Source organism: Ceratotherium simum, chromosome 10 (genome assembly GCF_057802395.1).
Source record: "Ceratotherium simum simum isolate JZ-2026a chromosome 10, ASM5780239v1, whole genome shotgun sequence".
Classification (NCBI taxonomy): Eukaryota; Metazoa; Chordata; class Mammalia; order Perissodactyla; family Rhinocerotidae; genus Ceratotherium; species Ceratotherium simum.
The window spans coordinates 9,780,308-9,807,748 of record NC_141909.1 but is presented as its reverse complement, the minus strand read 5'-3'; the positions used below and the strand labels follow the sequence as shown (position 1 = coordinate 9,807,748).

Here is a 27,441-nt window from a genome sequence, read left to right as displayed (position 1 = left end):
TCCCTTTCGTTTCCACACCCTCCTAACTTTCTGGTCATTCTCTCTCAATCTCATTTATAGGTTACATTTCCTCCAACTCACACTTCAGCCATGGGTGTGGATGGGAAGAGGGCTTCTGCGTCTGTGGTCCTCTCGTCTTGGGATTACGAGGAGGCAGTGTGAACGAAAAGGAGATCTCATGCATGGGAGGACCAAACCCAAAGTCATCTGCTTTCCCATCCAGACCTCCCAGAACAACTGCACAAATCTACTGCAAAAATAAAACATATCAGTTTAGAAAACACTTCATGAGGAAGCCATTTGACTTTGTATGATTTTATTTTTCACGGAATACCAAAATAGCCACCAGCCTTACACTTCAGAGGACTCTAGATATGGTTAAATCAATTTTGATGACCTGGATTGAAGGACTCTAAGAGTGACCCCAACAACTTTTTGGATGAACTCCATATACTGCAAGAACTTGAAATCTTTGCCACCAGGGGAACTCTGAAGTTTCTCTTCCTTAAAGTTTTTGGAGGAACAGTCCAGCAAATGGTTTTGGGTATAATCTCTAGTGAGTCTGCTGGTGTACAGGCATAAAAAAATGGCTGGCCTTGCTTTCTTTCAGAATGGAAGTTGAAATCCTCTTGGTGAGGTTTTGATGCTGACTTATGTTTCCTTGGGAAATAATCCGATCTTTCTGACTCATAATCACACACTATCTTCTTTCTTGTGTGTTTCTCTTTACTCTGTGTACAACTGTAATCACAGTCCCAATGAATGTTATTCTTTCTAAATAAATCAAATTTGGCCTTTTTTCTTTCTTTGCTTTCTGGATGCCTGTGAGGTTTGCCTTGGCTTTTTGCAAGATGTAATTTAATATTTGATTCCGTTAAAGGAGCTAAAGAGTAACTTGTTCTGCTCATTGTAGTCCATGAGAGCTTCTCTTCACTGAATGAAATGTAAGATGATACAGACGGAACTTCCACAGCATTTAATGAACTGTGACACAAACAATCAGGAGATCGCATTTTGGAGGATGACCTATATTTCCTGCTTTTGTGGGATTCGTAGGAAGGTGGTGTCACAACTGAGGAATGTTTTCTACAGCCTCTAATATAATGCGAACCTGAATTTTCACTGTAAAATGGTTTCAAATCAGTTTTGATTTTTTTCATCTTGAAGAGATTTTTCAAGGGAATGCCTTTCTGTAATTCAAGTAGAATGTTTTGTGATTCCTGATTTAAATAAGGGTTGGCTTCTAAAAATATACATTCTTCACTCTCATGTACTTTAAGAGGTGAGCATTCCTCCAAGTTAGCTGAACTCTCAATATTTGGCTGACTATCAATAAAATCTTCAGGAATCTGAATTGAATGAGAATCAGCTAAACTAAGAGCATTTTCCTGAGTCTTTAAATCAAAATATTCATATGCATTTGTTTCTTGAAACCATACATGATATTGTTTATCTTTTTCTGGAGTCATACAAGATTTTAACTCTGAAAGAACTGTAGCATCTTTCTGCACTGTGCCGTGTTGATCAGGGTCAGAAGCACACACACGAGTTGGTTCCAGGAATTTCTTGGTCAATAATGAGTTTTCACGGGGATTTTGCTTTTTGATAGAGGTATGTTCTTCTAATAGTCCTGTATCAATGGAAAGACCACCACTTTCTCTACTATCATCTCCTGATTTACATATCGCAGCGGTGTTTAATTTAAGAATATGTTTGGGAAGTGCATTTGGCTTAGGCAACATACTTTTGCCTGGAAGCCCCAGGAGAAAACGAAGGTATTTGTATTGTAAATCAAGATCTATTTGATGAAGAGATTTTTCATCAAAAAGTAACAAAATTCTGTTTTTCCATTTTGGTATTTTAACACCAGACTTAATACATTTAGAGAAATGTTTCCTTCTATCCTGAGCATCAGCTATTTCATAAGATTCTCTTACAATTCTGGAAAAGGCTTTCATTTGAATTTCCAATGTTTTCATAGAAAAGTGTCTAAGAAGTTTGTCTTTTTCTTCTACTGAGTAATTTTGGAGAATATGAGGCAATGGCATCTCATTAGCAGAAGTCACTAAAGATGTTCCACTTTCTAGCTTATTAATACTCTTTACCTTTGTAAAGATCTCCTCATTGCCACTAGAAACATTAACAATCAGTGTCTTCATATAGCTGTTAGGAGGTGAATCATTTTGGTATTGGTGTTTTAAGTTAAGTTCTATAGTATCAATCCCTTCTAGAGACAAAAAGCACATATTTTTCTGTCTTGGATAGAGCCTCCAATTGTTATCTTCCAAAATAGCCCATTTTGGATAAAAATTGAACTTTTGGAAGGATTGTTTTGCTATCTCTGGTATCAGATTCAGTTTTATTTCAAGTGCTTTTGACTCTAAATGATTAGTAAGCTTATTTTTTTCTTTGGGAGTAAAACGTTCTAAAATGAGTTTTGGCTGCAATTTGGGATGTATTTTTGTGGATGTTGTATCTGGACCCCCTGCAAAAGGTGAGTTCCAATCATCAGGTTTATGGGCTTTAACTTTTTCTAGCATATCAGCATAAACTTTGTCTTGGATCAAATTTTTTACCTGGGATTCAAAGACATTTTTAATTGCTTTATAAAGAAGAAGTAAACTTTCTGCACTTACGCTATCTGCCACTATTTCTGTTTCATTACTTTTCTCTTGGGGTGGTACAGGCACAGTTCCTGGAAACATCTTTTGTTGCTGGACCTTTTGTGTGGTTGTGTCCCATAAGGGTTCGCTCTGATCCCTGTGCTTGGGTGGCGAGGCACACTCCATGGTATCAAATGGCTGAGTCCCATGTTGTGGTTTTTCTACTCCTGGAGGGGAACTACTCATACTGATGGTACTTTTCACGTGGGTTTCCACATTCTCCTTTGGATCTTCAGACATGGATGAACACTCTGTGGGTGTCAGAATGGGATTTGGTGCCTTTCCTTCTTGCTCCACCATAAGCAAGTCAGGTTCTTTTATGGTCCTTGAGATATCATGCTCTGGAACAGCCTTTTCTTTTGTTTGTGGAGTTAAAGTTTTTTTATTTATTTCACTGCTGAAGTTTGCTTCTGATTTGACACAAGGAAGTTTTTGCATTTGTTGCTGGTCCACTACAAAGGGCTGGGAATCTTGTGGAACTGTGTTTGTAAAATTCTGGTCCCCTTTTTTTGAAGTGCTCAAGCTGTTCCTCTTAACAACTTCACGAGTGTTTGGTGATTTCTCCAGGAATTTAGAAAGACAGATTCTCTTTTCTCTTTTTAGGTTTGTCTCAGATTCTACTGTTTCTTCAGACTGAGACGGACTCAACATAGAAATAGAAAGACTTCTGATAAATATCCCTGAGGCATCTTCACCGCACGAACCTACTTTCTCTGGTTTGTTAAAGTCATACTCTAATTTCTTTCTATTGCTTGGAGTACCATGTCCTGTGTTGCCAAGAATCTGTGAAATTGGATGATCTGGCATTCTTATAGTTAAATATTTGGGGCTCAATTCTCTTTTAAAATCTGCTATTGTTAATCTGCCTTTCCAGCCTTCAAATTTGGGAGAAAGAGGAATATAGGCATAAAATGAATCCAGAACATGTTTTTGAAACAATTTTTGTAGCTGAATGTTTTGCTTTGCACCAGACGCTTCCAGTTCCTTTTTATATCTTTGCTTGATTGAGTGGCTGTTTGCCATATGAGTGATAGCCTGAGTCTTAATTTGAGATTCGTCTCTCTTTAGAGATGGAGCATTCAGGTTTACAGTACTGCTTGTGTCCACTTTTGTTTTCTGCTTCTCCAGATTGACAGTGGTGGGTTTGTGCATTTCTAATTTGTCCTCTTCCAGATGGACAGCTATGTTTGTGTCTATTTTTAATTTCCCTTCTTCCACGTCTAATTTTTTCTGCTCCAGATTTATAGTAGTGCTAGTGTCAGTTTCATTTTTTTCCTCCAGATGTCCAGATTGAAGCGGAAGAGTCCAGCGGGGGTAAAAAGACTTCTGAAGTGATTCTAGAATACTTTCCTTTTGTTCTGGAACAAGCAATGCCTGCTCTTTTTTTCCTTTTATGGAATCAAACTCTGTAATATCCATGTGTACTCCTGGTAGTATTTGTATTCCAGGGTACACCATAGTTTGCTTGTGTACATCTATTTCCAATGGTGTCTTCTGCTTTCCATTTTGAAGTGGAAACTTAAGAGAAAGGCTAGAGTTCAACCTGGTCCTGTGTCCACTTTGAGACCGTAGTACCACTTGCTTTTTCATGACAACTTCTTGTTCTTCTATATTTTGGGGGGTATTCGACTCTATGATATTCATTTTCTCAAGTGACCTCTTTGTCTGTGGTGCTGATACTGTAGGAGAGAACATTTTCTTTATTTTATCATTATTTTGTACATAATTCCCTGGCTTATCAAATTTATATGAATCTGCAGATCCTAGAGATGCTTTTGATAAAGTTTCTTGTTGGTGGGCATCTTGCTCTGAAACAGAAAATCCTCTTGAACTTACAGGGGTGCCAACTGTGACATGTATTTCCTTGGATATTTTCCTTGGCAGTGAAACTAAAACCTGAGGATTCATTTTATGGTTTAAGTTATCCATTATTTCAGTTTCTTTCTTCAGATTTTCAATTTTAGTTGGACCCATTGTGGGATAGGAAAGAAATGTAGTAAAAGTTTCTGTTTTGTAATTTTCTGGCTGAGCCTCTCGCCCTGTAAAAAAACATTCCAGCCTTTCTCCACTTCTTATGGTACCAAATCCTGTGAAATAAATGTCCTCGTGCTGTGAATTTAAAAGGAACTGTCTCAAATCTCCTTCAGATTTGACTCGTGGAGGTTCCTCTCTTCGCTGTACACTGATCATGAAGTTTGAGGTCCACTGCTGCACTGCCTCTTCTAACGGCACAGAGTGTTCTGCTTTTTCCACAAGGATTTCACCATCACCAGCAACTGGCTCTCTAATTGCTGCTGTCTGGGTATCTGATGATTCCTGGAGATTTTGCTGTGGATGAGAGGATCCTGTAATTCCTGGTGCATCGTTGTCTAGTTTGCTCCTTGAATCTAGATAAAGGGGAGGCGCTGACGGGATGGAAAGAAAAGTCCTTGTCAGAACCATACATGGCTCATCTTTACCTTTGTGCACTCTTTCCTTCAGCTCTTTAATATTCAACACAAATTCCTTTGTATTAAGGATATGTGAAATCCTTGCCTCCTTGTGATGCATCCTAATCCTCATATCTGCTGTTTTCACTTTATACTTTTTTTCTTTCTGAGACATATATTGTCTTCTTTTTCTTACATCGCCACCAATTGCCTCTGTCTCTGCTATCTTGTCCACATCTGATAGTGCTGAAAGCATTAGTGGAAGTAGAGAGGGTCTTTTAATTCCAAGGCTTTCTTCATCTACTTGTGTACCTTTATCCAAGGTAAGGTTAGTTGAAGGTTTGGAAACATAAACTTTTCTCAGCAGCGTACCAAGTGGTTTACCTCGACCTTCATGTTTCTTTTGTTCTTGCCCTCCAATGTGCAGATGCAGTTCTGTTCTATGGAGCATATTTGAAGGAGGAGATTTCTTTGACTTCAAAGTTATATCTGTGGTACCCATCATACTTCTCATATCTACTGTTTTTTCTTTGTCCCTCTCTTCTTTCTGAGGCTTATGTTGTTTCTCGTTTTGAACATCTTTCATGAGATCACCACTGATTGACTCTGTAGGTACTATTTCCCCTGCATTTGATATTCTCTGCAAAACAGATCTTTTAAGCATTTCATCATCTACTTGTATTTCTTCAGACAATTTGAGGTGAGGGAGTGATGGTAATGAAGCAGAAAATTTGCTCAGAACCACACCTGGTTCATCTTTACTTTCCTGCATCTTCTTTTCCTGATGTTTGGGGAATGTGAGGTTTACTGTTTCCACTCCATTCTCTTCCTTGCTCTGTGGCATACGTTTGTGTCTTTTTTGTGGACTGATTAAAATATCATGAGTAATTGGCTCTGCATATACCACTTCCTCAGAATCTGATGATTCCCGGAAGTTTGCTGGGGAAAAAGAGGATTCTGTTAATATCAGCATGCTCCCTCCCTGGATTCTGGTCTTCACGTTAAGGTGAGGTGGGGAAGATCTAGACGCACAAGTATTAGGCAGCATGACATCACCTGGCTCATGTTTACCTTCCTGAACCTTCTCCTCTTGCTCTTTAGTATTCCACTGAAGGTCACTTAGATTGTATGTAAATAAAATAGGTGATTTCTTTCCTTTCAAATACACGTCATTGAGATCCACTATACTATTCATGTTCACATTTTTCTCTCTATCCCTCTCTTCATTCTGTAGCATGTGCTCTCTTAATTCTTTTACATCTTTTGAAAGTTCTCCATCAATTGTTTCTGCATATGCTATTTTTGCTGCATCTGATGATTCCTTGGACTGTAGCTGTGAGAGAGGCAATTTTGTAATTCTTATCATGTACCCCTCCCCTTCTGTTGTATCAAATTTAAGATATGGTAGCGTAAGTAAAGAAGTACAAATGCTTTTCAGATTTGTAACTAGCTTACTTTTATCTTCCTGCACCTTTCTCTCCTGCTCTTTAATTTTCCACTTTGATTTTTTGGTATCAAGTATATGTGAAAGTGGTAATTTCTTTGTCTTCAGATCCATATATTTTGGGCACATTTTGTCTTCAACATCTGTTATGAGCTTATCTTCCTCGTTTAACATATGACCATCAAAGGACTTAGTATATGCTTTTTTGCCTGACTTGGATGTATCCTGAATCTTTAGTGGTGGAAAATAGGATGTTGTTATTCCTACTGTGTCTTCCTTTTCATCCATTCTAGTGTCCCATTTCTGGTAAGATGGGGGAGGTAAGGATGCACAAGTTTCCTTCAGAACCATTTCTGGCTCACCTCTGCCTTCCTGCTCTTCTTTCCCTTGCTCTTTAACATTCAAAGGTGGTCCCTTTCTGTTGAGTGGATGTGTAAGTGGGGATATCTCTGCTCTCAAAGTTATTGTTTTGGGAAATATTCTACCTTTCCCGTCTTCGATGTTTACTCTGTCCTTTGCCTCTTTGTATGGCATACTTTGGTTAGCTTTTATTATTATATCACATGAGCCAATATCTCCACTGGAATCTGCGTATCTGATTTTCCCTGCATCTGATGACTCGGGGAGCTGTAATTGTGAAGGAGAGAATCCTGTAATTGCAAGCAAGTCTTTCTCTGCTTTGGTTCTTGTATCCCATCTCTGGTGAGAGGGAGAAGGCGTGGAAGGAGGAGTTTTTGTCAGAGTCACATCAGGGTCTCCTATTCTTCCCTGCTCCAGTTCTATTCTCTCCTTAATCCTCCACTGAGGCTCCTTTCTCTTGCTCAGAGCACTGTGCTCAGTGGCACTGAACACATGAGGAGGTGGTGATGTCTTTGCCTTGAAATCTGTGCCATTGGGGTGTGTGGAGACATTCATGGCTACTGTTTGTCCTCTGTCCTTTTCTTTCTGTGGCACATGTTGTTTTCCTTTCTTTAAATGTCTATCAGTTGACTCTGTAGATGCTATCTGCCCTAAAGGCAATGATTTTTGAGGCTCAAGATGTGACACATAATTTATTATTCCTGGTTCACCTGCCTCTTCTTTTATTGTGTCCAAGTTAGGAGGAGTTGAAGAAGTGGCGAAAGGACAAATTTTGCTCTGAAGCACAACTGTTTCCTTGTTACCTTCCTGCCCCCCTTTCACTTGCTCTTTGATATTCACTTGCAGTTTCCTTGTGTTGAGTATATGGGAAAGGGGTGATTTCTTTGCCTTCAAAGCTACGTACTTGGAATGCATTATGTCTTTCTCAAAAATATTCTCTTTATCCTCTTCTTTCTGTACCACATATTTTGTTCTTTTTGAATCACTTGACATATCATTCAAAGGTGACACTGTGTGTTTTAATTTCTCTGCATCTGATGATTCTCTGTGCCATGAGGGTGGAAGAAAGGGTCTTGTTACTCCTTGTTTCTCTTCCTTGTCTTTTATACCTTCGTTTAATTTAAATTGAGGGTCAGAAGGTCTTGCCAGAACCTCATCAACTTCACTTTTTCTTTCCTGTTTGTGTCCCAATTGTTCTTCTTCATTGATCTGTACTTCTCTAATTTGGGGGCCACAATCCCCAGGGGTACCGAGTACATGCGGACATGGTAATATCTTTGCCTTGGAAGTTGTGCCTTTGGGGTACATGATATATTCCATATTTACTATGTTTCGTCTATCCTCTCCTTTCTGTGGCTCGTACTCTTGTACTATTTTTACATCATTTGAGATACCCTCCCCAGTTGATGTTGTATGTGCTATTTTCCCTGCATCAAATGATTTCTGTAGCTGTAGTTGGGAAACAGCAGATCTTGTTACTCCTTGTATACCTCCCTCTCCTTCTATTCTTGTATCCAATTCATGATGAGTTAGAGAAGATTCAGAAGCCCGATTTGTGGACAGAACAACTACCTGTTCACCTTTACTGTCTCCATCCACTTTCCCCTGCTCCTCACCTTCTCCATCCGCTTTCCCCGGCTCTTTAAGATTCAATAGTATGTCCTGTGAAAATGCTTTCTTTCCTTTCAAATCTTTGTCTTTTGGATGCATTATGTCTTTCTTGTCTGCTATCTCGATCTCTTCTTTCTGTGACATATATTCTTTAGCTTCTTGTACATCACTTGTGACATCACCCTCAGTGGACTCTTTATTTGCTTTTTTCACTGCATCTGATGATTTCTGGTGTGATAGTTCTGGAGGAGAGTCTCTTGTTACTTCAGTTACAAAGTCTGCTTTTTTTATTCTTGTATCCAATTTTAAATGAGAAGGAACAGGTATGGAAGTGCTGGTATTGGTCAGAATCACATTTGGTTCACCTTTAATTTTTTGTATCATTTTCTCTTGCTCTTTGATGTCCAACTGGATTTCTTGTGAAATTGGTGATTTGTTTTTATTTGAAGCTATGACTTTTGCCATTTTTACTCTCTCCTCTTCTTCCTGCATTATATGTTCTTTCGCTTTTTTTACACCGTTTGAGATATCACCATAAATAGATGTTTTATATACTATTTTTCCTATATCTGAGGACTCCTGGAGTTTTGGTTGTAGAAAAGAAGATCTTGGTTTTATTAGCATGACTTGTTCTCTTTTTGTTCTTGTATCTGCTTCAGAGTAAGGTGGAAAAAAGATGGAAGCACAAGATTTGCTCTGAGTTTTAACTTGTTTATCTTTATCTTCCTGCATCCCTTTCTCATTTTTTTTGATGTTTGATTGTAATTCCTGTGCAAATGGAGACTGCTTCACCTTCAAAGCTATTCTTTTGGGGTGTCTCATTTCTTCCAAAGCCATTTCCACTCTATTTTCATCTTTCTGTGGCATACATTTTGCTTTTTTAATACTGTTTAAAATATCATCAATTGGTTCCTCACATATTCCCATCGCATGTGATAATTCCTGGAGTGTTAATGATGGAAGACAGAATCCTGTTATTCCTCGCATGTATACTTCTTCTTTTATTCCAGGACCCCATTCCAGGGGAGGTAAAGAAGGAATGGAAGCATGGGGTTTATTCTGAACTGCATCTAGATCACTTTTCTTTTCCTGAATCATTTTCTCTTGTTCTTTATCATTCCACTGTGGTTCTTTTCCATGCAGTATGTGTTTAAAAGGTGTTTTCTTTCCTCTAAGAGTGATACATTTGAGGCCCATTATATCTTTCACATAGACTGTATTTTCTCTATCTTCCTTCTTTTTCTGTGGCAAATGTTTTGATTCTATTACATTGCTTAAAATATCTCCATTAATGGACTCTGCAAATGATGTTTTCCTGACATTTGATGACCTCTGGAGCTTCAGTGGTGGGAGGCATCTCCTTGGTATTCCTGACTTATCTTTTCCTACTTTTACTCTTGAATTCAAATTAGGATGTGATAGAGAAGGTAAGGAAGTACACACATTTGTCTGTTTCACACCTGATTTACTTTTACCTATCTGTACCTTGTTCTCTTGTTTTATAGTGTTCGACAGCACAGGACATCTCTTTCTATCGAGTATACGTGGCAGTGATGATTTCTTTGCCTTCAAAATAATATTGGGATCCATTATTTCTTTCATATTGACTCCTTTTATTCTATCTTTCTCCTTTTTATGCAATACATGTTGCTTTGTTCTTTTTACATTATTTGAGATAATCCCATCAATTGTCTCTTTATTCAATTTGAGGTGAGGTGAAGAGGTAATAAACTCACATATGTTTGCCACAACCAAATCAGATTTACCCTTTCTATGTTTCATATTTACTATTTTGTCTTTTATGTTCCACTGAAGTTCTAGTCTGTTGCTTGGGGTACCATAGTCAGTGGTATTGAGTATCTTTGAAAATACTGATTTCTTCAACTTCAAAGTTCTTTTGGGGCATATTATGCCTTTCTTAATTCCTTGTTTTACGCTATCCTTTTGTCTTTTACTTTCAGACAAAATAGGCCTACAGACAGAAAGAAAATGTAAAAATATTCTAGGTAGACATGCTTCTTTTTGTACCTTTTGATATGTCTCACATGATTGCACCTTCTTTCTAACACTTAGCTTGGGGGAGCTACCATTTGATATTGAATCAATTATCTGTGCCCCATCCGATGATTTCTTTTCTTGTGGAAATGAAACATTCAGATATTTTGCAGTGTTGCTGCATGATTCTAAAGGCAGCATTGTATTTTGTTGTTTCCTCTGATCCGCTCCAAACTCAAAGGGCTGGGTGGGTGGAGCTGTTCTAAGCAAAACCTGTGGTCCATACTTTTCTTTCTTCCTAACTTTTGCTTTGTTTAAGGCATTTCTTTTTTCAGAAGACTCTTCACAGATATCCCAGGTATTAGGTGATTGCTCCATTTTTATGTGCAGTGGAATAGGCATAGAAGCATGTATAGATTTCAGGTCCACATATAATACAGTTTTATCTCTCTCGACATCGGTCTTCTGTTCCTGTTCCTTATCATTGCTTAAAGCAGCATGACCTACAGCATTAAGTGATTGTGAAATCACTAACCCTTCAACTGGCAACTCCATTTGTGCTAGTTGTACATGACTAAACCTTGATACTCTGTCTATCTCTGTTTTGAATTCGCTTTGCCTTTTAATGTCACAGGTATCTGATGTGAAGTAAATGGTATTTGGAAATGTATCAACCACATTTTTACCTTGCCACATCTCTTCCTTTTTGGTTTTTAAATTGGATCCAAGTTTTTTCCTGTGTAATGTCTCTCTCACACTTTCACTCCATGGCCTCTCTTTCGTCTTGTACTCATATTTGTGCTGCTTTTTTTTCCTGTGGCTTTCTTTAATTACGCTATTCAGCAACTGTGAAATTGGTAGTTTCTTTGCCTTCAAAGTTACATGCTTGGGACTCATTACACTTTTCTTGCCTACAAATTCTAATGTGTAGCTCTGGCTTTTGGGTTCAGATGAATCAAGGCTAAAAAAATTTAAAGGTTTTAAGACTGTTCTTGCTAAGTCATTTTGATTCCATGCCTTTTTCTCAGAAATAAGACTATCATATTTCCTCCTAGGATTCCCATCCCAGAGAGTATCACATTGTATTGAACCAGTCTCTGATTTCCTTGCTCTTAGAAATGGAGTCTTTAGACCTACCATACATTTTATTCCTTCTTGGGTATGAGGACTTTTTTTCACTGTGTCAACTTGAAGAACATTCATCATGTGTCTAGAAACAGGCTCCAGACCAGTTTCTCTGAAGTGTTTTTCTTGCCTCGTCTTTTGCACTGTACAAGATAAATTCCCAGTCCTTCTGTCTTCTGAACAATTCAGTTCAGATTTTGATTTGCAAGGGCCAGGATTTTTCACATAATGGGCACTGAAACGGAAGTGTGGAACTGATTCTGATAACATTTTTTGGATATTTTTCCCTTCCTTTTCATGTTGCACATTCATTTTCATTATGTTGCTTGATCTGCTTTGTGTATCAGTCGAATTGGCCTTCCATGCTTTCTCATCACAGGGTGATTTCTCTTGCTCTAAATAGGTATGGTTGTGTATTTTTACTCTTGGTAGATCCATCTCTGTTTTTGGTGTGCGATGCATTTCAATATCTATTTTGTTATCAGTTGAAACAGGTATGGGAGATGAAAATACGTTAGTTATACTTTCATTTGGTTGCATGTCTTTCATCGTAGATTTTAAATTGTATTCCTGTTCCTTTCTACAGTATAGATTACCATGCTCAGTGATATTAAGTATCTGTGAACAAAGAGGCTTCTTTGCCTTCATGGTTACACGTTTGGGACCCTTAAGAGCTTTCCTTTCTGGAAATTTAAATAACTTTTTCTGCCTTTTAGACTCAAATAAAACAGACGTCGTGGACATTGTTAGTAAATCTCTTTGCAACTCTTCATGTTTCTTGGCAATACGACCACCCACTTTCCTTCTAGAGTTTTCATCACATGGATCTCCAAGCACTGAGTTCTCTGACTTGGTTGGTGGGATATTTTGATCAACTGTGCATTTTATTATCTTTTGAGTTTTTCTGTTCACCTCTTCTTTTTCAAGTTGTAGGGAAACTGCATTGTGAACATGCAGCTTCCCTGTAGGGTTCCTATCAGACATAGTACTACACTCTATTTCATCAGTTAAAAGATTGTCAAACATTGCTTTCCCTGATTTTGGACATGGAATCTTTTCATGTATCCTATATAGTATGTCTTTTTGTGGTGGGATGTTCTTCTTCAGCTTTTTGGTTTGAAATGGAATCATCAGAGGAGGACGAATAGACTCCAATATATTTTCTGAAACCAGCATTTGTTGCTGCACTTCTTGCTCTGTAATAGGCATATTTTGATCTTTTCTACTTCTTATACTATTCAGGAATTGTAGACCTGCGTCAAGTAAAACTTCATTTCCCTCTTTTTCTTTTTCATTTTGCCATCTTGATTCTGACATGTTGCTTGAGATACTCCATTTACTAGCAGAAGATGTATACAGTCTTTTCCCATCATTTTGTTTTAGCTGTGTAACAATGCTTTTTTTTCTTAACGGGCCTTTCTCTGCTTTTACTTTTTTATGCGTTTTGATAGCAGGTGAAACAGGTGTAGGTGAAAGAAAGGTATGCAGAAATATATTTGACATGCCTTGAGTTATTTCTTTGGCCATATCTTCCAAGACGCGGTCCTGTTCCTTTCCATGGCTAAGGGCACCAGACCTAGTGATATTGATTGTCTTTAAAACTGACACCATCTGTGCTTTCCCAGTTCTGGGCTTAGGGATTTGTGCTGCATTTCTCCACCCTTTAAGTTCAGATGAAGCTGGCATGGAGAAATCAAAAGACTGTAGGGTTCTCGCTTGTAAATCCTTTTGTAACTTTATCTTTCCTTCTAGAATAGAACTAGCAAGTTCCTTCCTAGAGCCTCTTTCAGATGGGATGTCACTCTGTGCTGTAACAATTAAAGATTCACTAACTGATTTCCCTGGCATTGGAGATAAAATCTTTGGACTCCCTGTGTGTTTTAAGCCTTTTTGGGTTTTTGTTCTTTTTGGTAACTTCTCAAATGGAAGTGAATTCAAAAGACAGCAAGAAATAGAATGTAATATACTCTGTGTGAAAAGTATTTGTTGCTGCAGCTCCTGAGCTATGGTAAGTGATTCTGGGATGTTTTTTCTCACTGAATTCTTCAGTTCTAGATCTGATTTCACAGAGTAAGACCCCTTCATTTTGTGCGCATTGAGACTGAAGTGTTGAGAATTCTGTGTTTCTTCTTCTCCACCTGGGGCTTTGACTTCCTCCGTGCCATTTGAGGCACTGCCCCGCTTATCACCGGAATCGGCACACCAGGCTCTCCCTCCACCTGGTGATTGCTCTTGCTGTTGCAGTTCATGACTGAATCTCGTTTTCCATAGCATGTCTGTCTCTGCTGTCATTCTATTATGCATTTTCATATCAACTGAAACAGGAATGGGAGAGGAAATGGCCTTGAGGATTATATCTGCCACACGTTTACCTTGTTTCATCATGGTTTTGAAGTTGCATTCAAATTGCCTTCTATGGCTTGTTGTACCATGTTTCATGATATTAAATATCTGGGGAATCGGTGCCTTCTTTGCCTTCAAAGTTACATATTTGAGACTCATTTTATTTCTCTTGTCCATAAGTTTTAAATTGTTTCTCCTTTTTGACACAGGTAAAGCAAGTGTGGATAAATCCCAAGACTCCAGAATCACTGCTGGTAATTCTTGTGCTAATCCTTCCTTTCTCTGTATAGTAAGATCTTCCAGTACCCTGGAGCATTTTAAGTAAATTAAAAAGTCAATAATGTGTGATTTCAGGGTCTTTGGAGGTAGGTTTTTTAGACAACCATTCCCTGAGATATTAAATATCTGTGAAATTGGTGCCTTCCGTGCCTTCATAATTACACACTTGGGACTCATTTTACTTTTTATGGCTCTACATGTAAATGTCTTCCTCTGCCTTTTAGATTCAGGTAGATCAGGGGTGGAGACACGCAAGGACTTCAGGACAGTGGCCTGGGGATCTTTTTCACACTCTGCCTTTTCCTCTTTACGACTGTACAGTTCTCCCATGTGGCTCCCATCACTTGGGACACCACATCTCATTGCATCAATTAAAACTTGACCAATTAGTGATTCCTTTAGAAGAGGAAGCTTTGAATTCGCTGTATGTGTTATAGCATTTTGTGTATGGAGGCTTTTCTTTGGCCTCTTTACCTGCATTGGATCTGTAGGCTGTATTTCTTGTGGGACATATTGTTCTGTAACAAATATAATTTTCCCACTTTCTTGGTTTCCTGATTTCCGGAGGTCAAGCTCCTCCCTCTGGCCTGAACAGAATATGAAATGTTGACTGTGCTGTAGAATTACTTTTAATAACATCTCCTGTTCACTTTCTTCTTCCTCTTTATCTTGAATATTGCTTTTTTTGGTGTCATCTAAAGTCATATTCTCTCCATGTGGCGATATTGCTTGCTTTACTTGCTTAGAACTGAGTCTTATTTCTTCCAAGATGTCTTTTTCTCTTTCTACCTTGCTATACATATTAATGTCAGGTGTAATAGTCATGAAGGAGTACATTTTATCTGCCATATTTTTATCTTGATCCACCTCTTTCACTTTGGTTGTCAAGTTACATCCCAATTCTTTTCTATGGTTTGGGCTAGCACCACCTTTGATATTGAGTATATATGAGATTAATGGTTTCTTTGCTTTTAAAATTCCACATTTGATATTCACTAAAGTTTTCATTTCTGAATATTGTTTGAAGTTTCTCTTGCTTTTAGATGTAGATAAAGCAGACAAGCAGAAATCAGAAGTCACAGTCTTTTTCTTTTCAATGCTACCAGCCTGTTCTTTTTGATTGTTTGCATCAGATGGAACACCACATTCTCTTGCAGAAAATACGATTTTATCAATCTTTGCTTCCCTTGACTTTGGAGGTGAAAACCTAGCATAGCTCTCTAGCTTTCCAAATTGAAACTGATCCAATATAGGGCATGAAACAGAACTCAAAATAGTTTGTGTAAAATGTGTTTGTGGTTGTACCTGAATATTTATACTTCCTGGTTCCTCCAGTTTCTCATTTGATTTGACAAGGTCATAATCCTTCTGATATGCATCGAACATGAAGCCTTGGCTATTCTCTAGAGCTGGTAAAGCTTCATGTTCCCCCTCCTCCTCCTTCCCATCTTTCACACTGTTAGGTAAACTACTCACATCAATAGAATCTAGGCTACATACTTTCCTTGCATTTGGCAATTTCTCTTGCATTAGCTGCGTCTGACCAAGTCTTATTATCTTTTGCATATCTGTCTCCACATTTAATCTGCTATTCATTTTGACGTTGGGCAAAATAGGTACCTTGGAATGAATAATATCCAAAAATGCATCTGTTACATTTTTATTTTGCTGTGGATTTTTCATCTTCACTTTAAAATTGCATTGCAGTTCCTTGCTCTGCCTGCCATCAAGCATACGTGAAATTGATGGCTTTTCTTCTCTCATAGTTCTATATCTGCGACTCACTGTTGTTTGCTTCTTTGCTAATTTTAATGATTTTTTCTTTCTTTTAGATTTAGAAGCAAACGCCTCAACAGAATCAGAAGACTGCAGGAATGTCACTTGCAAATCTTTTGGCAACTCTGAATTTTCTTCGACAAAAGAAGAATTTAGTTCCCTTTTAGGGTTTCCACCAGATGGTAAGCCACACTCTGTTGTAGTGTTCAAAAGTTTAGCAAGTGATGGGTTCCCTGCTTCGGAAAGTAGAATCTTTGGACCCGTAGGGGCTGTTATGTCATTTTCTGTTTTGTTGGTTTTCTGGAGTTCATCAGCTTCACTAGAACCCATCTGGAGGCCAGTCTGCAAAGCAGTTTGTGTAAAGTATGTTTGGTGCTGCACGTCTTGCTCATTAATAGGCAGTTCCTGTGTTAAACAGTCTAGTGCTGGGTCTGGTTCATCAAGATGGGTCTCATTCCCTTGACATGCATCAGGCCAGAAGTATCGGGTATGCTGTGGAGCTCCTTCTAGCAAAGTTTTTTGCTCCACTTCCCCTTCATCTTGCACTTTTTCTTCTCTGTCATGGAATGCACTATTCTTATCAAAGAAATCAGCATACCGTGGTCTCCCTTCATCTGCTGGTTCCCCTTGCTTTAACAGAGCATGACAGAACCTGTCTGTCTCTCCTTCTAATCTGTTATGCAAAGGAGAGTAAAGGGTATTTAGAAATTCAAATAGCAATCCATTAGCTTGGTTGATCTTTTCAAACTTGGCCTTAAAGTTGGATTCCAATTTCTTTCCATGATCGGTGATATTAAATGTTTGTGAAATTGATGGCTTCACTGCCTTCATATGTACAGACTTGGGCCTCACCGTACATTCTATGTGCGAGAATCTTACTCTGTTTTTCTTCACTTTAGAATAAGTTAAAACAGGCATGTGGCAATTAAAAGTCTCTGGGAAAGTTGCTGGTAAATCTTTTGGTAATTCTGCCTTTATTTCTGCAAAACAGTAACCCATTTCCTTTGTATTACTTCCATAATCTGGAACATCACTTTCTCTTGTTTGGTTTAAAGGATCTCCAATCAGTGACTTTTCCGATGTTGGAGGAGGCATCTCAGAATCTGCATTGCATTTTAAGTCTGTTTGTGTTGTTAGGCTTTTCATGTTCTCAATATGAGATGGATCCATTATGGGGGAGTAAATAGACTCCACAGTGGTTTCTGCAGATGTGACTGATTGATGCATTTCTTTCTCTGTTTTAAGCTTCCTCTCTGGATATGCATCCAACCTAAGGTTCCAGCTATCATGAAGGACTGCTCTCTGTGGAGCTTCTTTGTCCCCTCTCACTTCATCTTGCAATTTAGCTTCTTCTAGTGTGTTTCCAGAGTCACTTCCTTTATTAATGGAATCTGAACACTTTTCTTCCCTTTCAACTTGTGATTTCTCTTGTTTTAGCTTCGTATGACTGTGATTCTCTGCATTTAATCTGCTGTGAGTTCTAATATGAGGCAAAACAGACATGTGAGAGTACAGAACATTCAGAAGCACATCTTCCACAATGTTATCTTGCAGCATCTGTTTAATTATGGTTTTAAAATTGCCTCTCAATCTTTTTCTATGACTTAGAGTACTATGTCTATTGATATCAGGCACCAGTAATTTTGCTGGCTTCTTTACTTTCATAATTACACATTTGGGACTGAGTATAGTTTTTGTTCCCCGTATTTTTTTTCTGATTTTCTGCCTTTTAAAATACGATAAAGGAAGCATGTGGATAATGAAAGACCCCAGGGCAACTGCAGGTAAAACTCTTTTTAAGTCTTCCTTTTCTTCTGCAATATGATCATCCAGTGTCTTTCTGGGGCTTCCACCAAATAGGACACCACATTCTGTTGTTTCAATTAAAACTTCACCAACTGGTAAGTTCTCTGGCACTGCAAGAGGATTCTTTGGATCTGCAGTTTCTCTGCCTGTAGGTCTGTCTGTGCTTTGCTTCACATTCTCAACTTCAAATGGATCCATCATTGGGTGTGGATTAGTACCCAAAATCATTTCCGTAGAAAGAGTTTCTGGTTTTACCTCTTGCTCTTTATTTTGAGTTTTTCTACTTCCTGAACTGCTCCGCTCTATTTCAAATTTGATGTATTTGGACTTCTGCTTTAGTTGTAGGCTGAATCTGAAATCTTGTGGCAGCTGTGGAACTGCTTCTTGTAAAGCTTGTTCCTCATCCTCTCTGTCATGTTCTTGTGGCTTTTTAAATTTATATCTCTTCTCAGTGTATTTTGCTTTCCATATTTTCTTTTCTTCTGGTAATTTCTCTTGCTTTACCACTGAATGACTAAGCCCTATTCTTGATGTATCCATCTTGGCTTTTAATCTGCTAAGCATTTCCACATCAGGTGGTTCAGAAATGGTAGTGTTGGTGGCATTGTGAAATGCATCAGATATTCTTTTATCTTGCATATTTTTTATGTTGCTTCTAGCGTTGCATTCCAGTTCCTCACTTTCACTTAGATTACTATCTTCTGTAACATTAAGTATTAATGGTTTCTTTGCCTTCAGAATTACATCTTCTGTACTCTCTTGAGTTTTTACACCTGCTAATTGTTCACTGCTTTCACGCTTTTTGGTTCCTAGTGAAATGAGAAAATTGACATCTGAAGACTCCAGAACAATTTCCAGAAAATCTTCTTGTTCTTGTGTATTTACCTTTGGACAGCACCTCTGCATTTCTGGCATACTAGTTGGTAACTTGTCTCCATTTGAAAGTGGAAGATGGGAATTCTCTGTACTTTTTAGGTCTTCCCATGATTTCATTCTTCTGTTCAATCCCATTTTTGGAGAAGAAACAAATTTCTGCAAAGGTTCTGATATAGCTTCTTCTAAAGGCATCTCCTGCTTTGCAATAGGCAGGTCAGATGTTTTTTTACTATTTGGGGCATGAAACTCTGCAATACCAATTTCCTTTGCTTGTGTAATTGGGTCTTTAAGAGACTCTTTATTCTTCCAGTTTCTTTCTAGTAATAAAAAACAAGGTGCTTTTAGTTGATAAGTGTTGACCCTGGAATACTGTTTTAGCTGAGGTAGAATTTTCAGTGAAATATTTTTCAGTCCTTTCTTGTCTCTGCCATGCTGTTTTACATTTTTAGTACTGCCCGAGGTTCCTCTTTTCTGAATAGACTCTGCATAATTGACTTTCTCTGCATCTCGTGACTTATTTTGCTTCAGCACAAGATATCTACATTCTGTTAAACCTGGCATAACTTTCACTAGTTTTTTTCTAGAATACTTCTTAATATAAGGAGAAACAAGCTTGGAAACATAAATAAGATGCAATGCTATATCTGATGTACCTTTCCTTTGATGTAGTTCTTTCTTCTTAGTGTTATACTTGCATCCTAACTTGCTACGTTTTGAAGTGTGACATACTATGATTTGAAATACCTGTGAAGTTGGTGTTTTCTTTGACGTTTGAGATGAAAATTTGCGACTAAATTTACTTTTACTGTGTAATGTTTTTCTTCTGTTTTTCTCTCTTCTGGTGGGTGAAAGAGGCACTGAGCCATACACAGAATACTGGTTTAATTTTGATGGAGGAATTTGTTTCTGGCCCTTTGGCTTTATACTCTTTAGTTGCGGCATCTTTTCAGCAACTGATTTTGGACTTAGAGTTAAAACTAGAAATCCAGCATTCTTAAAAATAGTATTTTGCTCATGGATTGAATATTTAATCTTATTTGAATCTTCAAACCAAACAGAATATTGGGCCTCATCTAACTGTTTTTTATCAGATTCTAGGCCTTTGATTGAATCTTGAGTCTGAACAGAATGTGGGACTTTGACCAAATGTTGGCTCCTGTCCATATCTTGGGTCTGGAAGGAATCTTGTGTGCTGCTGGAAAATGGTTTCTCCATCAAATCTTGAGGCACAGCAAAGTACATGGCCTCTATATCAGGCTGGCTGTTGATTGATTCTTGGTTGTTAACAAATTGTTGGGCTTGGCTAGTAAATTGAGCTTCATAAAAACCTTGATTCTGAATAGCATTTTGTCCTGGAAAAGAACCTTGTGCTTGGGCAGAAATGTCCATTCTAACAGAATGTTGATTCTGGATCAAGGACTCTTGAGATCTTAAGTACAGATAAGTAGTTTTACTCTCTAAGATAGCTTTGGATTTTAAAGGAATTTTATTTCTCACATTTTCTTCCAGAAGTCTGACTTGGTCTCTAGAAAGAAATAAATGGGCTGGAGGGCATGGTGCCACATCTAGATCTTCACTTTCTATAGTGATTCTAGAAGTTCTTGAAAAGTTCAAGTCAGAAGAAAACACTACATTTTTATTTTTGTTGGCTTTCATTATTGAAAATAATTTCTTTGATGAAAATTGTATTGCTTCATGTTCCTTTTCTGGATTCCCTCTATGGCTTAGAGAAATTTCCTTTACTTCTGAATGAAGCAGTGACAAAGACGAGCTAGTCCCATTTGAAGATAGCATATGAGTTTCACTAAAGTGACTTACTTGATATTTACTTTCACCGGTATCTTCCCATATTATTTCATCTGCTGATAAAACTGTATCTTCGAGGTAACCTTCATTTTCTTCTGATGTAAGTGATGAAGTACTTGTTCCTTCTGAAAAGTCATCAACTCTGAAATATAAGAAAACAGTGTGCAAATGAATTGTCACTTAGGATATATTTCATACAAGAACTCTTTTCTAGATTCAAAGAAACCCAATTTAGTATAGGAAAACATAGCTCAAAATAGAGATAAATTGGAAAGCCATTATCCACATTACAAAATAATTCATTAACTAGTTCAATTCATTTAATAAACAAATCCACTGAAAAAATGAAGTAAATTATTTTCATATCTCAGAGAATGAGGGATTTTTACTTCAAAAACTTGTCCGAAAGTCTATTTTTGACAGCAATGAGTCAAAGTTGTAGGTTAAGATCATATCCTTTTATAAGGAATATCAATTTCTTTCTGTTCTCTGTATGAAAGTTTTGACAAGAATAAAAATATTCTCATGGAAATTTAGTAGGTACAACAGAAGAATGTCCAACACCACAAACTATAGCTTTCTATAAACAAGTCTAGATTATTTTAACAGCTGGTTGTTTTTGATCAAGGGAAAAGCTTTCCTTTTTAGGGCAGTGCTTCTCAGCACAATTTTGGATTGGAGTAATGATCATGGAAGTAGACTCTCCAACACCCTTTCTACATCAAATGATTAGGCTCAGTCTAACAATGCTAGGACCAACAGCACCACTTGGAAACTTAATAGAAATGTAAAATCTCAGGCTCCAGCCTGGACCTACTGAATCAGAAACTCTGGTCGTGGGGCCCAGAAATCTGAGTTTTGATAAGCCCTCCAGGTGATTCTGATGCACCATAAATTTTGTTTTATGGAAAGGCAAGCCTAAAATCCTAAACTGAAACTCACATAAACGAGGTCAGACAACTCGAGTAGCTGTTTGTTCAGGGAACACAGATTATCTTATACTTTACTACTGGAAAAAATGGCCCTACTTTTAAATAACTCTCCATCATAAACAAAGTCATGAAGATAGTATATAAAATCGTACAATCTACTCAACCATAAAAATTATTTTTTCTAAATGTTTACTTATATAGCAAAATCTCATTAATTTGGATTCTGCTAATTAGAATTAGGAGTATTTTAGGCTAAACTATTGATTACATTTTTTCATAGATAACACAAAAATATTGGGTGATATTTAAAATATGTTAAATAGTTTTCAAGATTCCTCAACTGTTAGAGTATTTATTAACATCTAATATATAGGCTGTATACACATCTTTGTTACCTACTGTGATGGTTAATTTTATGTGTCAACTTGAGTAGGCTGAGGGATGCCCAGAGAGCTGGGCAAACATTATTTCTGGGTTTGTTTGGAGGGTGTTTCAGGAAGAGATTAGCATTTGAATCAGTAGACTGAGTAAAGAAGATATACCCTCACCAATGTGGGCAAGCATCATCCAATCCATTGAGGGCCCGAATAGAACAAAAAGGCAGAAGAAAGCAAATTCTCCTCCTCTCTTCTTGAGCTGGAACATCCATCCTCTGCCCTTGGATATCAGAGCTTCTGGTTCTCAGGCCTTTGGACTCTGGGACTTACACCAGTGCTGCACCCCCCACCCCAGGCCTTCTGCCTTGGACTGAATTATACTACTGGCTTTCTTGGTTCTCCAGCTTGCAGAGGGCAGATCATGGGACTTCTCAGCCTCCATAACCATGTGAGCCAATTCCTATAATAAATCTTCTCTTACATCTATCTGTCTATCTATCTATCCATCTATCTATCTTCAATTGGTTCTGTTTCTCTGGAGAACTCTGGCAATTACATCTAACTATTACCTTTAGTATTATATTACCTTTGGTAACAAGGTCTGTCCTTATTACTAAAGAAAAATTTTGAAAAGGCAAAGGGAGTGATACAGGACCTTAATTAAGTTGTTAAGCCACTGCAGCAACCAATTATGCAGCCAATTCTACCTCAAAATTTCCTATTATATGATATCATAAATTCTTTTCTTAGTACGCCAGTTTAAATCATCGTTTTCTGTTACTTGAGAATTAAAATATCCTAACTGATACAGGTAAGATATACAAGCATTATGGGGAATCAAGTGACCCCCAACAAGTTATAGCAGTATCCAGACATAATTAGGATAACATTTCATCAGGACAAGAGTATGATTATTCACTTAGGAAAGTTGAACAAATAGTGAAAACATACACAAAAAGAATTAATTTTTGCACATTTCAGGAAAAAAGATAGAGGAAAGCTGAAATGCAAGACAGATATTTCAACCATGTAATATTGTGATTTTAAACATAATAAAAAATGCTAGATAATTTTCATATATTGAACCAACGTTGCATTCCTGGGAAAAATCCTACTTAGTCATGGTGTATAATCCTTTCAATATACTGCTGGGTTTGGTTTATTTTGTTGAGGGTTTTGCATCCACATTCATAAGGGATATTGACACCTATCTTGTATACCTTGTATACTTATTTGTCTTTCCCGCTCTACATATTCTCCAGTTGGTGAACCTCCAGGTCTGGTTTTCCTCCTAACTCAATGGTAGCTCCTTCTTAGTCTCCTTTGCTGGTTCCTCCTCTTCTTCCTGACCTCTTTGAAGTGCCCCAGGACTCAATCCTTGCTCCTCTTCCCTTCTCACAATCCCTATGTAATCTCATCCTCTCTTGTGGCTTTTAATACTGTCTATATGCCAACAACCCCCAAACTTATTATCTCTACCAGACATCTCTCCCAAACTACTTACTATCTCTATTGGATGTCTAAGCGACATCTCAAATTCAACAAATGCAAAACAAAATTCCTGATCTCCCCATCAAAACCTGCTCCACCCACAGCTTTCATCTCCGTTGATGAAAACTGCATCTTTCTCCCGGCTCAGGCCAAAAATCTTGGAGTCATCTTTGCCTCCACTCTCTCACATTCACACCCTGTTAGCTCTACTTTTCTAAGTACATCCTGAAACCAACCACTTCTCATCACCTCCACTGCTACTACCCTGGTTTAAGTCACCTTTATCTCTCACTTGGATGACTTGCAATAGCCTGCCATCTGCTTAGAACCTTGACCAAATATAGTCTATTCTCAACACAGCAGGCAGAATAATCCTTTAAAAATATATGACAGAACATATCGTTCTCCTGTGCAAAACTCTACAATAATTCCCCATTGTTACTCAGAGTAAAAGTACTGTCCTTAGCATGGCCTACAAGGCCCAACCGTGATCTGGTCGCCTATTAATTCTCTGACCTCATCCCTGTATGTCACCCCACGTCCCTGCATCAGCCATCTTGGTCTTCTTACTGTTCCTCAAACATCAGGCACATACCCCCGCCCCCCGCCTTGGGGCTTCTGCTCTAGTTGCTCCCCTTGTCTGGAACACTCTTCTACCATATCTGTTTAGTTAACTCCCTCATCTCTTCAAAGCTTTACTCAAATCCTACATATCTATTGAAACCTACCTCTCCTCCCCTACTACTGGCACCCTGATTCCTCTTACCCTATTCTATCTTTTGTTTTACCATAAAAACTTATCACCTTCTGACATATTATATAATTTATTTATTCATCATCTTATTGTTTATCATCAGACTCCCCTCCAGCTAAAATGTAAGGTAGGAATCGTTGTCTGTTTTGTTCACCTATGTATCTCAAGGGCCTAGAACAATGCCTGGCACATAGGCCCTCAGTAAATACTTGCTGAATGGTCATCTTTGCCTCTAGGTTTCTGATTGCTAACCCTCATTTACAATACTCTGAGCCAGACTTACAACTGAACCCTTTCCTCAAGTTCAATGAGGGGGAAAAAAATCCACATACACAAACCACTCATACATGTAGCTGACATTAATAAAAAGTTGGAGGCAGAAATAGAAGGGAGTTGATTACAGCAATACAAACAACTCCCACTTAAACATTAGGCATGTCTCTCTATTTTTGAAGTGTCCTTTGGCCTCTCCCCACCTGAGAACCTCAACCGACCTTTGAAAATTTGAAAAGAACTCCCCACACTCCTAGGAAAAGACTGATAGTTCTATAGCCATGGTAACAAGTAAGTACCAGAAGTGGTTGTAAATCAAATCAATCAATGGCATATAGTCATAGTATAGTCCTATAGTCATAATGACAAATAAACACCAAATCTGCTTTTAAACAATTTTATCTACTAATGATAACTGGCTTCAGGAAACACGCTTCTGAAACCAATTAGTTGGTGATAGCTTCAAGCTTTGAAAGTCAGGTAATTGGTGGCAGACTCTCCCAGGAACATACTTCTAAGGCTGAGGTCAACCCTGAAACTATTCATTCCCCAAAACTCAACTGATGTAAAATCAGCAGTTTGCTTTGCTCACTGAGACTACGCCTGGACAGCACAGCTCTCTCCGATTCCAGATACTGAGTGGTGGTCTCATCCCTTGACACCCTTTATGCCATTCAGTCCTGAGCCTCACACCATTTCACCTGTTCCTCTCTCTTCTCTCCCCACCCCTCCACCTTTCTCTTCTCTCCCATCTTATAAGCAAGACAAAATCCACTCAGTCTCTGATGTGGTACACTTTAATCATTTTGATGCTTGAGCTTCTACCAATATTCAAGCCCTTTTATTTCAAAATAATGTAAGATGCTCTCTGAAATACAGTTCTGTCCCAAAAAGGATTTCTAGTGCCAGGGTAAAATATTTTTTGCTTTGTTATACATACAATTTTAACTAATCTTCATGATATTCCTAAGAGGTAATTCTTCTAGATGCTATTTTGAAAGTAAGGAAATGGAGGTATAATGAGTTTAAGTCATTTGCCAAGACCATGCCATTATTAAGAGGCAGAACTACGATATAAACCTAAACCTTTTTAAATTGAAAACCTTGTTTTTTCACCACAATATGCTGCCACCAGAGGGACCATATCTCTTCCCTAATCCTTTTCCCTCAACACCACCCTCCCAATCTCTTCTTCTCAATTACTTTCCCCTAAGGCCTCCTAGACAGGTGCCACCTAAGGATTAAATCCCACCTAAGCAGGAATGGAATAATGGCACACAGGGATAGGGAAACTCTTGGGGTCACCTTGACTATGAAGCTAAAAATCCTTTTCTCCCCATTGCTTCTTGTGACTTCCTCTCTTGCCTATAAAATCCTCTGGTTTTTAATTATATGTGAACCTTCAGTCACAGTGCACATCTGACCCCTGTATATTTCAAACACTGTCTCTTCGTCTGTCCAGTTGACTTCTGGATAAACACTTACTCTGACTGAATTACTTAGGTGCTCTAGTTTGCACTGGCGTTCCTGTTCCCAACCAGCCCTGGCCAGGCTTCTACCTACTCATACCTCCAGATATTGTTACTGCTTCCCATGACACCCACCTTACAACTAGAGTTGCTATGAAAATAGAGCAACCAGATTAAATGAATAAAGCCCCTTTACACCTGACAAATGAAAGAAATTAAAGTCAAGTAATTGTCAGATTCATTCTCCACACAGCTACTAGTGATCTAGCTGTAATACAAAACCGTGTCACTCTTGTGCTTAACCACCATCACTGGTTACTAACTATCCTCAGAATAAAGTCCAAGCTTCTTAACAGGGTATAGAAAGCCCTTCATGATCTGACTCCTGCCTGCCTCTTCACATTCATCTCCCACTACTCCCTGACTCAACCTTAGCATTCCAGCAACTTTGAAATAATCATAATTTATTGCATATACCCTGCTGTTTCTTATTTCCTTGCTTCAGCTCATGTCCTGGAATGCCTTTCTTATCCTCTTAACCTGCTGTCTTTTTCTGGCTAATTTTCACTCATCCTTTAAAATTCAGCTCCAGCATAACCTTCTTCATGAAGCTATCTCCAACACCCCTTGCTGGCTTAGGTATCTCCTAAATATTCCCATAGTATTTCTGTCACTGTGTTACCATACTACAAGGCAATCATTCTTAATGTACATGTCTCTTCCACAAGAATAGAAACTTATAAACTTCTTGAGAACAGTGTCTATCTTATTGTTTGTATTCCAGTATCAAACACAGTGTCCACTGTATAGTAGATATCTAATGATTGTTGAATGGATTTTGATGAAAACAATTAAAACATTGATAGCAACAAGATTAGTGTTGTCAGTGTTTAATCCCTAACACTGATATATCTTTAGTACGCTGATGAATTCTGATTGTATAAATTCCTTTCATATCATTCCTGCAGCACCTAGCTAGGGGTTTGCTTGGATCACAGTAGCTGCTAAATAAATATTTTTTCAGTTGAATTATCAGAACTGATGTTTCCTATGTCTTTGTGTGTACTAGAGAGAGAGGTTGAAGTAGGGAAACAAATTATTTAATCTCTCTAAGCTTTATTTTCCTCATCTGTAAAAACAGTAATAATACTACCTACCCGGAAGGATATTTTCAATAATATATGAAAAGCCACTAACACAGCTTGGAACAGAGTGACCATTTAAAATCAATGCTAGACTGAATTATGACGTTGAGCAACTGTGGTCCTCTATATATATGGAGAAACCCTTCTCTGTTATTCAGATGTGAACGCAATTTTGAAAAAACAAAACCAACCTATTTCATTTAATTTCAAAAAATATCACTTACCTTTCTTCTGAAGATGAATGAATTGACCAATTATCTAGAGATAAATGGGAATAAAAAAAGTCAGAGCACCAATGGGAAAAGCTCAGGCTGAACAAGTTTTATATTAAAATATGAAATTGTATATTTACCAAATTTCATGCTTTTCAGGCAACTGTCTTCCTTCTATTTCAAGGGAAACAATAAAATGTTAGAGGAGTAAGCCAAATATCAAGGTTCCACAACTTTATAAGTTATTCTTATGTGTGATTTTGAGAAATAGGGAA

General features: G+C 37.9%; 1 protein-coding gene across 1 annotated transcript; it reads right to left on the bottom strand.

The window, feature by feature from the left end:
- Nucleotides 1-241: 241 nt before the first annotated feature.
- LRTM3 (leucine rich repeat transmembrane protein 3) lies at nt 242-27,441 on the bottom strand. Its single transcript, XM_087435873.1, has 3 exons — nt 27,307-27,441; nt 27,179-27,212; nt 242-20,655 (listed from the first exon to the last, which is right to left on the bottom strand). Exons 1-3 carry the CDS (start codon nt 27,314-27,316, stop codon nt 384-386), a joined length of 20,316 nt encoding a protein of 6,771 aa, XP_087291999.1. The 5' UTR covers nt 27,317-27,441; the 3' UTR covers nt 242-383.

Bases quoted from the DNA above. Each gene is read 5' to 3' on its own strand.
- LRTM3 (XM_087435873.1), bottom strand. The intron at 20,656-27,178 runs GTAAGTGATATT...CTTATATTTCAG, and splicing joins CATTCATCTTCAGAAGAAAG to AGTTGATGACTTTTCAGAAG.